At 43.9% G+C, this 15,101-nt stretch overlaps 1 protein-coding gene across 1 annotated transcript in view; it reads right to left on the bottom strand.

The window, feature by feature from the left end:
• The window catches only part of LOC141145645 (unconventional myosin-Ig-like), a 238,484-nt gene that overhangs the window by 91,743 nt on the left and 131,640 nt on the right, over positions 1 to 15,101 (bottom strand). The window contains exons 17-19 of the mRNA XM_073632482.1: positions 6,361 to 6,584; positions 4,686 to 4,830; positions 4,216 to 4,320 (exon numbers count right to left, since the gene is read on the bottom strand). Coding sequence (XP_073488583.1) covers positions 4,216 to 4,320; positions 4,686 to 4,830; positions 6,361 to 6,584 — 474 coding nt within the window. The remainder of the gene's footprint in view (positions 1 to 4,215; positions 4,321 to 4,685; positions 4,831 to 6,360; positions 6,585 to 15,101) is intronic.

The following is a 15,101-nucleotide window of genomic DNA, read 5'->3' as shown; positions in this document are numbered from 1 at the left end:
TTCGGTCCGGAGTCCTCTGGGTCACTAAGGACGACATGGTCCGCAGCCACCTCCTCCCAGCCACGTACAAGTCCATGTGTTTCTTGGGACTGATCCCTTAAAGACTGCTGCTGATGCTGAGTGCCAGGATCCACCTCCATACTGACACAATCTTCCTCCTCCTCCTCTTCCTCTTCCTCCTCGTCCTCTTCCTGTGTGATCGGCGGGCACGCAGGAACACTGTCTGGATAAAGGGGGCCTTGAGAGCTAAGGAAGTCCTCCTCTTCCTGCCTCTGTTCTGCCTCAAGTGCCCTGTCCATTATTCCACGCAGCGTGTGCTCCAACAGGTGGACAAGGGGGACAGTGTCACTGATGCATGCACTGTCACTGCTCACCATCCTCGTGGCCTCCTCAAATGGTGACAGGACAGTGCATGCATCCCTGATCATGGCCCACTGGCGTTGGGAAAAAAAACCAAGCTCCCCTGACCCTGTCCTGGTGCCATAGTCGCACAGGTACTCATTGATGGCCCTCTGCTGCGTGTGCAGCCGCTGCAGCATGGCCAACGTTGAGTTCCACCTGGTGGGCATGTCACAGATTAGGCGGTTCTTGGGCAGGTTAAACTCCTTTTGGAGGTCCGTCAGCCGAGCACTGGCATTATATGACCGGCGGAAATGCACACAGACTTTCCTGGCCTGCCTCAGGACATCCTGTAAGCCCGGGTACCTGCCCAAGAACCGCTGCACCACCAAGTTAAGGACGTGAGCCAAACAGGGCACATGGGTCATTTGTCCCTGTCGGAGGGCAGAGAGGAGGTTGGTGCCATTGTCGCAAACCACCATTCCTGCCTTAAGTTGGCGTGGCGTCAACCACCTCTGAACCTGCCCCTGCAGAGCTGACAGAACCTCTGCCCCAGTGTGGCTCCTGTCCCCCAAGCACACCAGCTCAAGCACCGCATGGCATCTTTTGGCCTGCGTACTTGCGTAGCCCCTTGAACGACTACGGAGCACCGCTGGTTCCGAGGAAGAGGCCATGGAGGAAGAAGAAGAGGAGGGGGTGGAGGAGAGAGGTGTGTCACAATCATTAGCATTTTGGAGGCGTGGTGGCGGAACAACCTCCAACACTACTGCACCTTGTCCTGCATCCTTCCCAGCTGCCAGCAGAGTCACCCAATGCGCCGTGAAACTTAGGTAACGTCCCTGTCCATGCCTGCTGGACCATGAGTCAGCGGTAATATGCACCTTACCGCTGACCGCCCTGTCCAGCGAGGCATGGACATTGCCTTCCACATGCTGGTAGAGAGCCGGAATCGCCTTCCGTGAGAAAAAGTGGCGTTTGGGTACCTGCCACTGAGGAACTGCACATTCCACAAACTCACGGAAGGGGGCAGAGTCTACCAACTGAAAAGGCAGCAGTTGAAGTGCTAGCAATTTTGCCAAGCTAGCATTCAACCGCTGGGCATGTGGATGGCTGGGAGCAAACTTCTTTCGGCGGTGCAGCAGCTGGGGCAGGGAAATTTGCCTGGTACAATCTGACGTCGGTGTACCAAAATCAGATTGCCCACAAGTACGTGGCTGTGACACACCTAATTCTACACCTTCATTCCTCTCAGTGCAGGTCTCAGAGAGGACTGAAGGTCTAGTGGGGTTGGAAATCTCAGCTGATGAGGAGCAAGCAGAGGTCCTCTTTGTTCTTTGGTGTGGGTCTTTTAGATACGCTTGCCAACGAACTGCATGGCAGGTCAACATATGTCTGGTCAAGCATGTGGTAACCAAGCGGGAGATGTTTTGGCCACGCGAGATACGCTTGAGACATATGTTGCAAATAGCAGCGGTGCGATCTGATGCACTCGTCTCAAAAAAGGCCCACACCAAAGAACTTTTTGAATAACGCGCAGAGACTGCAGCGCCCTGCACATGTGGAGCTTTGGGGTGTGATGCAGTCAATGTGCTGCCCTTAGGCTGGCCCCTGGAGGGCATCCTGCCTCGTTGGTGATGTGCCGCCTCCTCCTCCTCCTCCTCCTCTTCTCTCCTATCAGGCACCCACATTGAGTCAGTGACCTCATCATCCCCTCCCTCCTCATCACTGGAGCAAACCTGGCAGTATGCTGCAGCAGGGGGAGCATGACTGCCAGATTGCTGTCCTTCTTGGGCACCCCCTCTGTCCGTGCTCATGTTACTGCCTTCATCGAGCTCAGTATCATCATCAGAGCCTTCCAAACGCTGGGCATCCTCCTGGAGCATGTACCCAACACTGTGGTCAAACAGTTTGAGGGACTCCTCAGGAGGACATGGTGGGGCTAGGGAAGGAGTCACTGATGACATTGAGCCGCTGCTTTGCCAGACAAAGTACCCTGGGCATGGGTGAGAGAGGATGAGGAGGATGAGGACGGCTTGGTCATCCACTCGACCAAGTCTTCCGCATGTTGCGGCTCAACATGGCCAGCTGCCGAAAAAAAGGCCAAGCGTGTCTCATGGCCACGTGCTGATGAGGATGCACCGTCTCCACGACCAGCACTAGACACAGAGCCTGCTTGCCCTCTCTTATTGGCTTGTGACTGTCTGCCTCTCCTTCTTGGCCTTCCAGACATACTAATGGCCTGTAGCTGCACTAAGCTGGGATATATATATATATATATATATATATATATATATATATATATATATATATATACATACATATATATGTACTGATACTGCAGCTAGCAAAATCAACTGCCTGCCTGTAGTATGAGAACACCACCAACCTTCTACAGGTAGCTTTAGCTGAACACTGTGAGGTGGACGCACCCCACTAACTTGTAGGTTTAGCAGAACACTGTGAGCAGGACGCTCTGCACTAAATGTAAATAGTCTAGCTGCCTGACTGTGGTACTAATAGGATCAAAAGAACACCAGTAATTTTATTTAAAATACTGTAACAAGACAAGCCTGCCTGTCAGTAAGAAGATAACAGGAACGGATCTAGCTGAACACTGTGAGCAGGACGCACCCCACTAGCTTGTAGGTTTAGCTGAACACTGTGAGGTGGACGCACCCCACTAACTTGTAGGTTTTGCTGAACACTGTGAGCAGCACGCACCCCACTAACTTGTAGGTTTAGCAGAACACTGTGAGCAGGACGCACTGCACTAACTGTAAATAGTCTAGCTGCCTGACTGTGGTACTAATAGGATCAAAAGAACACCAGCAATTTTCTTCAGGTAGCTGTATTTACTGTAACAAGACAAGCCTGCCTGTCAGTAAGAAGATAACAGAAACGGATCTAACTGAACACTGTGAGCAGGACGCACCACACTAGCTTGTAGGTTTAGCTGAACACTGTGAGGTGGACGCACCCCACTAACTTGTAGGTTTAGCTGAACACTGTGAGCAGGACGCACCCCACTAACTTGTAGGTTTAGCTGAACACTGTGAGCAGGACGCACCCCACTTACTTGTAGGTTTAGCAGAACACTGTGAGCAGGACGCACCCCACTAACTTGTAGGATGGACATGGACAGAGGACAATACTCAGCACCATGGACAGAGGATAATACTCAGCACCATGGACAGAGGACAATTATGTGTACCACGGACAGAGGATAATACTCAGCACCATGTAGAGAGGACAATACTCAGCACCATGGACAGAGGAGAATAGTCAGCACCATGGACAGAGGATAATACTCAGCACCATGGACAGAGGATAATACTCAGCACCATGGACAGAGGACAATTATGTGTACCACGGACAGAGGATAATACTCAGCACCATGTAGAGAGGACAATACTCAGCACCATGGACAGAGGAGAACAGTCAGCACCATGGACAGAGGATAATACTCAGCACCATGGACAGAGGATAATACTCAGCACCATGGACAGAGGATAATACTCAGCACCATGGACAGAGGATAATACTCAGCACCATGGACAGAGGATAATACTCAGCACCATGGACAGAGGACAATACTCAGCACCATGGAAAGAGGATAATACTCAGCACCATGGAAAGAGGATAATACTCAGCACCATGGAAAGAGGATAATACTCAGCACCATGGACAGAGGACAATACTCAGCACCATGGACAGAGGACAATACTCAGCACCATGGACAGAGGACAATACTCAGCACCATGGACAGAGGACAATACTCAGCACCATGGACAGAGGACAATACTCAGCACCATGGAAAGAGGATAATACTCAGCACCATGGACCCCCCCTCATTCTTTCCATCCTGAAGGAGCTCACCTTTCGGATGTGACCGGTGAAGAGCACCGAAGCATAGTTGTCCTTTTTACGGAGGGTCTGCAGTGATTTGGAGAAGGACGTTGCTCCACTGGGATTGTCCGCTTCCTGCCAAGACCAGAAAGTGAGTCAGAAACTTGAAGCAGAATAAGCTTCAGCTATAGGTTTTTTTTGCTTTACATCTTGTTACTGTTTTTTTTTTTTTTTTTTTTTTTACTGAAAGAAAAAAATAAAGTAAATTAATTATTGGAATAGGAACAGGTCCAAGATATGGATATGGAATGAGCTGTGTCTAGAGGGAAATTAGACACATCCTAAAGGACCCAATATGCCTAATATAACCTTAAAAACATCCAAAAACCACCCTAATTTCTGTCCCTATTGACTCCAATGTGCTTCACCAAAATCTGATTTTTTGGTGAAATGTCTGGAAAATGAGAACTCCCGATTCTTCTCATCCCTCTTCTACTCACACAGGCTAGATAATTCTGCTTCCACGGTCGATGGTAGCCCACATCCCTCCGCAGGTTCTGTAGGGCCTCCATGGCGCAGACTTTGCATTTAATCTGGAACATTTCTGAGGGCGGAATGTTCTTCACTATCTTCCGTGCTCGCCATCTGCAGAGGAGGAAGGACAGAAATCAAATGTATACACTGAGACACAAGGAATTAAGGTGTCACTGACATGGGTTGGAGATTACAAGAGTGTACTTCGAGGGTAGGTGGATGCACAGGGGTCACAGGGTTGCAGTGAACCTGCTAAAATCACAGGGTCTTGGGATGATACAGAATTCTTAGAGTGCACTGGAGTCCCTGGGGTCTTGGGGTGCTACAGGATTCTCAGGGTGCACTGGACTCTCTGCGGTCTTGGGGTGCTACAGGATGCACAGGGTGCATCCTGTATCAGGATACAGGATGCCCAGGGTGCTCTGAAGTCACAGGGGACATGGGGTGACACAGAATGCTCAGGGTGCTCTGAAGTCACAGGGGACATGGGGGGGTACAGGACGCTCAGGGTGCTCTGAAGTCGCAGGGGACATGGGGGGGTACAGGACGCTCAGGGTGCTCTGGAGTCACAGGAGACATGGGGTGACACAGAATGCTCAGGGTGCTCTGAAGTCACAGGGGACATGGAGGGGGGCACAGGATGCTCAGGGTGCTCTGGAGTCACAGGGGACATGGAGGGGGATACAGGACTCTCAGGGTGCTCTGAAGTCACAGGGGACATGGAGGGGGGCACAGGATGCTCAGGGTGCTCTGGAGTCACAGGGGACATGGAGGGGGATACAGGACTCTCAGGGTGCTCTGAAGTCACAGGGGACATGGAGGGGGGCACAGGATGCTCAGGGTGCTCTGGAGTCACAGGGGACATTGGGGGATACAGGATGCTCAGGGTGCACTGGAGTCCCTGGGGTCTTGGGGTGATACAAGATGCCCGGGGTGCTCTGGAGTCACAGGAGACATGGGGAGTACAGGATGCCCAGGGTGCTCTGGAGTCACAGGGGACATGGTGGGTACAGGATGCTCAGGGTCTTCTGGAGTCACAGGGGACATGGTGGATACAGGATGCCCAGGGTGCTCTGAAGTCACAGGACTCCTAAGTGACACAGGATGCTCAGGGTGTTCTGGAGTCCCAGGGGTAATAGGTGACATATGAAGCTCAGGGTGCTATGCAGTCATGGGTGACACAGGATACTTAGGTTGCTCTGGTGTCACAGGTGACATAGGATACTCAGGTTTCTCTGGTGTCATGGGAGTCATGGGGTGACACAGGAAGCTCAGGGTATTCTGGAGTCACTGGGGTATTGGGGTGACACAGGGGGCTCAGGGTGCACTGGAGTCACAGGAGTTATAGGGTAATGCAGAAAGCTCAGGGTGCTCTGGAGTCATGTGGATATGGGTTGGCCCAGGAAACTCTGGGTGCTCTGCAGTCTCAGAATTTTGGGTTGATACAGGATGCTCAAGGTGTTCTGGAGTCACATGGGTCATAGATTAGGACAAATCCTCAGGGTGCTCTAGAGTCACCAGGGTCTTGGGGTGACACAAAATACTCAGGGTTCACTAGAGTTACAGGGGTCATGGGGTAACACAGGATGCTCTTGGGAATGCTAGAGTCACCAGGGTCTACTTGGGCAAACATCTACCTACCTCTTAAACAGATTTTGGCAGAGGTCCTGGAATTGTTCCAGTACAGCTGGCGGTTGTGGCCACTCCACGCTCTTCCCGTAGTCCGCCATGTTGCGCACGTTCTCAAAACGCCTCACCACCTCCATCAGATGAGAGCGGACTTTGTAGCACTTGTAAAAACTCATAATCTTGTAGATGGCTCTGAGACGCTTGAATCGCCAGCGAGCCAGAGTCCCTCGCCAGACCTGCCGGGGGGAATTCAGATGTAAGTAGCGGGAAGCAGAACGCACATTGGGCACGTTATAGGAAATGTTGGCATTTACCGCCAGTATTCCACAGCAAAAAAATATCATCATTTGCATAATATAATTTAAAAACATAATCCAGTGACCAAAATGCAGTATTTTCCTGAAATACCTCAATCAGTGAAATACTGCATTACGGCCACTAGATAGCGCTGACAAAAATTGGAAATGATCATATTAGACAAAATACGACGATTGTTTAGTGTGACTGGGTGGATGTTTGTTACATTTTTAGAGCATTTTTTTTAAAAGTGGAACTTTACTCTCCCAATCAACCAATCAACATTGATTATTTTTAATTCTCATGCTGCTAGCATTAGTAAAAACATACGAAAGTATATAATGTTTACTTGTTTTAAACTTTTTTTTTTTTTTACACTTCTTCAGTTACTTCCTGGTTTCTTGCCTAGGCAAATGATGTCATACATCCCAGGAGACTTCAGAATTGGAGAAGAAGAGGAGGAGAGGATTTCTCAGCTAAGCACACTCTCATGCATGCATGCTTGAGCTAAGGACAGATGGATTCCGTAAAGTAAAGGCTACATAAATCATCTGCGGCTGGTGATGTTTTAGCATGGGGGGGGGAAAGACCCCACCCTTCCTTTTTGACCCCTTCCACTTCTCATAAGCCACACCCCTTATAGAACCCACCCACTCCGTCCCCTGTATTCCACTTCCTTCCACCAATAGTGTCAGGAGTATACAGCTCAGCATCACAGAACAGAGTATACAGCTCAGCCACACAGATATGGTATATAGTTTAGCATCACAGATAGTATATAGATCAGCACCACAGATAGTATATAGATCAGCACCACAGATATGGTATAAGGTAAGGGCCTTTTTTTGTGGTTTTGCAAACACAATTTTTTGGGAAAAATTACACTTTAATGAACAAAAAAAAAGCATTACACAATATTTGCCCTTATCTTTTTATATAATATGAAAGATAATGTTACGCCGAATAATAGATACCCAACATGTCACACTTTAAAATTATACACACTCGTAGCATGGTGATAAACTATGGTACTTAAAAATCTCCATAGGCGATGCTTTAAACGCCTTTACAGGTTACCAGTTTAGCGTTACAGAGGAGTACCAGTGCTAGAATTATTGCTCTCATTCTAATGTTCATGGCGATACCTCACATGTGTGGTGCGAATACTATTTATATATGCATGTGGGACTTGCGTATGAGTTCACTTCTGCGGGCGAGCACAGAGGGATGGGTACGCTTTACTTTTTTTTTCTTATTTATTTTCATTTTTTATTTTTACACTGTCCCTTTAATTTTTTCTATTATTTTTATTCCTATTACAAGGAATGTAAACATCCCTTGTAATAGAAATAAGGGGTGACAGGTCCTCTTTATGAGGAGATCATGTAATAGAAATAAGGGGTGACAGGTCCTCTTTATGGGGGGATCATGTAATAGAAATAAGGGGTGACAGGTCCTCTTTATGGAGAGATTATGTAATAGAAATAAGGGATGACAGGTCCTCTTTATGGGGAGATCATGTAATAGAAATAAGGGGTGACAGGTCCTCTTTATGGGGGGATCATGTAATAGAAATAAGGGATGACAGGTCCTCTTTATGGAGAGATATTGTAATAGAAATAAGGGGTGACAGGTCCTCTTTATGGAGAGATCATGTAATAGAAATAAGGGGTGACAGGTCCTCTTTATGGGGAGATCATGTAATAGAAATAAGGGGTGACAGGTCTTCTTTATGGAGAGATATTGTAATAGAAATAAGGGGTGACAGGTCCTCTTTATGGAGAGATCATGTAATAGAAATAAGGGGTGACAGGTCCTCTTTATGGGGAGATCATGTAATAGAAATAAGGGATGACAGGTCCTCTTTATGGAGAGATCATGTAATAGAAATAAGGGATGACAGGTCCTCTTTATGGAGAGATCATGTAATAGAAATAAGGGGCGACAGGTCCTCTTTATGGGGAGATCATGTAATAGAAATAAGGGATGACAGGTCCTCTTTATGGGGAGATCATGTAATAGAAATAAGGGGTGACAGGTCCTCTTTATGGGGAGATCATATAATAGAAATAAGGGGTGACAGGTCCTCTTTATGGGGAGATCTTGTAATAGAAATAAGGGGTGACAGGTCCTCTTTATGGAGAGATCTCATGTAATAGAAATAAGGGGTGACAGGTCCTCTTTATAGACAGATCTGGTAATAGAAATAAGGGGTGACAGGTCCTCTTTATGGGGAGATCATATAATAGAAATAAGGGATGACAGGTCCTCTTTATGGGGAGATCATGTAATAGAAATAAGGGGTGACAGGTCCTCTTTATGGGGAGATCATGTAATAGAAATAAGGGGTGACAGGTCCTCTTTATGGGGAGATCATGTAATAGAAATAAGGGATGACAGGTCCTCTTTATGGGGAGATCATGTAATAGAAATAAGGGGTGACAGGTCCTCTTTATGGGGAGATCATGTAATAGAAATAAGGGGTGACAGGTCCTCTTTATGGAGAGATCTCATGTAATAGAAATAAGGGGTGACAGGTCCTCTTTATGGAGAGATCATGTAATAGAAATAAGGGGTGACAGGTCCTCTTTATGGGGAGATCTTGTAATAGAAATAAGGGGTGACAGGTCCTCTTTATGGAGAGATCTCATGTAATAGAAATAAGGGGTGACAGGTCCTCTTTATAGACAGATCTGGTAATAGAAATAAGGGGTGACAGGTCCTCTTTATGGGGAGATCATATAATAGAAATAAGGGATGACAGGTCCTCTTTATGGGGAGATCATGTAATAGAAATAAGGGGTGACAGGTCCTCTTTATGGGGAGATCATGTAATAGAAATAAGGGGTGACAGGTCCTCTTTATGGGGAGATCATGTAATAGAAATAAGGGATGACAGGTCCTCTTTATGGGGAGATCATGTAATAGAAATAAGGGGTGACAGGTCCTCTTTATGGGGAGATCATGTAATAGAAATAAGGGGTGACAGGTCCTCTTTATGGAGAGATCTCATGTAATAGAAATAAGGGGTGACAGGTCCTCTTTATGGAGAGATCATGTAATAGAAATAAGGGGTGACAGGTCCTCTTTATGGGGAGATCATGTAATAGAAATAAGGGGTGACAGGTCCTCTTTATGGGGAGATCATGTAATAGAAATAAGGGGTGACAGGTCCTCTTTATGGGGAGATCATGTAATAGAAATAAGGGGTGACAGGTCCTCTTTATGGATAGATCATGTAATAGAAATAAGGGGTGACAGGTCCTCTTTATGAAGAGATCATGTAATATAAATAAGGGATGACAGGTCCTCTTTATGGAGAGATAAAGGGGTCAAAAAGATCCCAAATCTCTCATTTACCTTTAAAAGCAAAAGATTTAAAAAAAAAAAAAAGTTTTTGATGTTTTTGGCTTCAAAAAATAAAAAGGATTTACTTCCAGCCTGGACTGGAGGTGAGGTCATGACGTGGCTCTGGTCCTCCAAGGCCATAGAGTCAATCAAAGAGTATCTACTCCTTCATTGCCTATGGGAGCAGCCGGCCGCACCACTGAATCGTTTCTCCGGCGAACTGATGGAAACGGTAAGCCTGAAAAACACCAGCGATCGGCGGGTGGGGGTGGGGCCTACTACATGGTCTGAGATCACGGGCCCGCTAAGTCCTCCCTGTTCATCCACTGTAAGCTGCCTGAACAACCCCCTGGCCCCCCAGTGCCTGAAACATGTTAGTACGTCCGCACCGCTTCCCCCATTGCTGGCGCTCAGACTTGTGTCTGGGATTTTGGAAAGCTCATATAAAGATTTCAGGCAGTTGCAGTCATTCAAAATCCCAGTAATGATTTCAGTGAACACAAGGCTGGACTAAAAGGGATTTTCGCCTGGAGCTCTCACAGCGTAATTCTCTCTTTTCAAACCCCAAATTGGAATGATATTAGAAAGTGTGAGCGGTGAGATGACGGCGGCTGGAGAACCATTCATAGGGTGGAGGGATGACTGGGGGAGGGGACACACAGACGTTTATCGCATTTGTTTTGTTTTTGTATGTAAAATAATTCTGTACAAATCAGATCCTTCTATACAGAACGCCACGTGAGCGCCGCCGGGAACAGGAGCGCCGCCGGGAACAGGAAGGAGCTGAAAAATGACACAATAGTGATAAAAAAATGTATTTATTGTAATATTGTATTTGCTGAATTGTAATGTTCTATTATAGTATTGTATCTATTGTATTGTAACTTTATTGTAACTTTAAATTATAATGTTGTGTTGTACGACAATATTGTATTTATTATCATATTGTACTGTTTTGTTTTATTGTATTTATTTTAACATTGTGTTGTAATATTGTATTTATTGTTATATTTTATTGTTATTAAGGTTTTTTTTTTACATTGTATTATAATATTATAAGGCATTATGGTAATATTGCATTATAGTATTATATTGTAATGTTGTATTGTAATATTGTGTTTTTTGCCATTTTATATAATATCTTTATATTGAAAAACTGTAATAATCTATTGCATTGCAATATTTTGATGTATTGTATTATAACATTGTTTTGTGATATATTGTACTGTATTTTGGCAACATACGTTTTGTAAAAATTTATTGTATTTTATTATTTTATTGTAACTTTGTATTGCAGTATTGTATTATATTGTATTGTGTTTATTGTAGCATTGTATTTTTACATTGTATTATATTTATTGTGGTATTGTACTGCATTGTAATACTATATTGTAATATAATATTGCATTTATTGTAGCACTGTATTGTTACATTGTATTTATTGTGGTACTGTATTGTATTGTAGTATCATATTGTATTTATTGTGATATTGCATAATTTTGGTATATTGTACTGTATGTATTGTGGTATTGTATTACATTCTAATACTATATTGTAATGTAATTTTGTATTTATTGTAGCATTGTATTGTTACATTGTATTTATTGTAGTACTGTATTGTGATGTATTATATTGCTACATTGTATTGTAATGTGTTGTATTGTTACATTGTATTGTATTTATTATGGTATTGTATTGTATTGCTACATTATATTGTACTGTATTGTTTTGGTATATTGTAATGTATTTATTGTGGTATTGCATTGTTACATTGTATTGCATTTATTGTGGTATTGTACAATATTGTATTGTTGCATTGCTTTGATTTGTTTTTGTGGTATTGCATTGTTACATTGTATTGTATTTATTGTGGTATTGTACTGTATTGTTTTGGTATTTTATATTGTATTTTTTGTGGTATGGTATTGTTTTGTATCATTGTATTGTATTGTTGCATCATATTGTATTTATTGTGGTATTGTATCATATTGTTACATTGTATTCTATTTATTGTGATGTTGTATAGTATTGTTACATTTTATTGTATTTATTGTGGTATTGTATTGTATTGTTACATTGCATTGTATTGTATTGTTTTGGTATATTGTATTGTATTTATTGTGATATTGTTTTGTATTGTTACATTGTATTGTATTTATTGTGGTGTTGTATTGTTACATTGTATTCTATTTATTGTATTGTATTATTACATTTTGTTGTATTTATTGTGATATTGTATTGTTACATTGTATTGTATTTATTGTGGTGTTGTGTAGTATTGTTACATATTATTGTATTTATTGTGGTATTGCATTGTATTGTATTGTTACATTACATTGTATTGTATTGTTTTGGTATATTGTATTGTATTTATTGTGGTGTTGTATTGGATGGTTACATTTTATTATATTTATTGTGATATTGTATTGTATTCTTCCATTTTATTGTATTTATTGTGATATTGTATTGTATTGTAACATTTTATTATATTTATTGTGGTATTGCATTGTTACGTTGCATTCTATTTATTGTGGTGTTGTATTGTATTGTATTGTTACATTTTATTATATTTATTGTGATATTGTATTGTAACACTGTTGCAATGATTTTCAGTGTGGTAAGGGACTGCTCCTGGTGTAATGATCTGTATATGGGCCCTCATTGAAGGGGATATAATCCCGTTGGATGGCTGTGTAGGTGTTGGGTGACTCCTCCCCCTCCTCTGTGTCTGGCGAGTGATTGGTGGGTATTGATCGCTCCCCGATAACTGTCTATCACTTGATACGTCTGTCTGTGATACCTGTAGCTGTATAATGTTTCTGCAATCCGCATCTCTCTATGACTCCTCCCACACCCCTCACTACAGGACGCCGGTGAGTCACATGAACGCATTGGAACGCCGAGGACTGGAACCCGCGAGTCATGTGACACATTATTAGATGTCATCGCATATTATCTGTGCTGGGAAGATTCTAATGGTAAATCTGTCTGCGGATTAAAGTGACCCGCCACCCATAATAGGGCACCTGTTGATCCTGCCAGGAATCCAGTGAGCTGATAACTTCCTGTGCTCTCCTCTGCCTGTGATCCACTTTTAACAGTTACATTGTTCTCAGCTCCCTCTGAGGACTACAGAGCCCCACCCCTCTATGGTATGGACAGCAGCAGAGGGGGGGAGTCCTGTAGTTCTACCCTGATACAATACAGTCAGTGAGTGCTGTCACCCTAGAACAGGAAATGTGGTACTGGCAGGATCCCTGGGGAGAAAATATATATTAAAAAAAACAAACAAAAAAAACCAAATGTAATCAAACACATGAAAATATAAAATATATGAATATGATTGTAGTGTAAGTCCACGTTAACGCAAAATCTTCAATCCAAAAAATTAATTAACGACCAAAAAATTAATAAAAAGAAAATTATTAAACAAAGTCCAATAAGTCCTGATTTGACTTAATCTAATAATTTTTGGATTTTAGTTTTTTTTTTTTTTAGAGGACTTATTGGACTTTATTTAATAATTTTTAGATTTTTTTTTTTTTAACAAAGTCCAATAAGTCCTCTCAAAAAGTACTTATTAGGACTTATTGGACTTTGTTTAATATTTTTTTTAATGCATTTTTTGATCATTAATTCTATTTTTGGATTGAAGATTTTGCGTTACTGTGGACTTACACTACAATTGTAATGTACATTCATGTATTTTGTATTTTCACCTGTTTGTTTAACCTCTTCCCGCCCACAAAAGATGGCTACAGCGCGGGCCTAAATTGCCGGGAGGGCTGTCCATGTACGTCCTCCCATGCAAGTGAAGCCTGCGCACCCCCTGCGGGGTGTGCGTGGTTCGCTCTGTGATAAGTGAGTCAATGAGATCCCAGCCCCTCCCATGTGATCAGCTGTCAGCCAATGAACACTGATCACACTATGTAAACAGTAGCCGGTTAATTGGCTTTTTTTCCCCCTCGAGCTGACAGCATGAGGAGAAAAAAAAAAAAGCCTTGTACCGTCTGGAAAAAATGGGACATCCAGACCCACTGCTAAGCAGTGCCCATCAGTGCCACCTACCAGTGCATATCAGCACTACTAAGCAGTGCCCATTAGTGCCACCTATCAGTGCCCATCAGTGCCACCGATCAGTGCCCATCAGTACCACCTATCAGTGCCCATCAGTGCAGCCTCATCAGTGCCCTTCAGTGCCGCCTCATCAGTGCCCAGTGCCTCCCATCAGTGTAGCCTCATCAGTGCCCATCAGTGGCACCTATCTGTGCCACCTATCAGTGCCCATCAGAGCCACCTATCAGTGCAGCTTCATCAGTGCCCTCCAGTGCCGCCTCATCAGTGCCACCTATCAGTGCCCAACAGGCCACCTATCAGTGCAGCCTCATCAGTGCACATCAATGCAGGAGAAAAATTTCTGTTTTGCAAAATTTGTTAACTAACCAAGAAAAAATAGGATTTTTACATCATACTTACCTGTAAGGTTCTTTTCTTTGAGTACATCATGGGGCACAGAGTCAGGCTAATATTCATTACCTGTTGGGTTATACTTCATCATCAGGTGAATGGACACTGGTAGACCAAAGGTCTTCAGACAGGAAGTGATCCCCTATATAACCCCTCCCATACAGGAAGTACTTTAGTTTTGTAGCAAGCACTAAATCCTCAAAAAAGAGGGGAGGGACCTCTGTGTCCCATGATGTACTCAAAGAAAAGGATTTTTACAGGTAAGTATGACGTAAAAAATCCCATTTTCTTTTTCATACATCATGTGACACAGAGTCAGGCTAATATTCATTATCTGCTGGGACGTCCCAGAGCAATAGCCTTGAGGGGAGGGAGACACCCTGCCAAACAATGGCCATCAGAACTTATACAGCAGCCCGCAGTACACTGTGGCCGAAAGCCGAATCCTCGGCTACTCGATAATCCACTTGATAAAATTTTGTGAACGTATGCCCTGAAGACCAGGTGGCAGCCTTACAAGTCTGAGCCACAGATACCTGATGGCGAAAAGCCCAGGAGGTTCCTACACCCCTGGAGGTTCCTACACCCCTGAAGGTTCCTACACCCCTGGTAGAATGAGCTCTCACCCTAAAGGGAGGAGC

The sequence above is a fragment of the Aquarana catesbeiana genome, linkage group LG05, assembly GCF_042186555.1.
Source record: "Aquarana catesbeiana isolate 2022-GZ linkage group LG05, ASM4218655v1, whole genome shotgun sequence".
Lineage (NCBI taxonomy): Eukaryota > Metazoa > Chordata > Amphibia > Anura > Ranidae > Aquarana > Aquarana catesbeiana.
The sequence above is the reverse complement of the archived record's forward strand: the minus strand, read 5'-3'. Positions and strand labels throughout refer to the sequence as shown.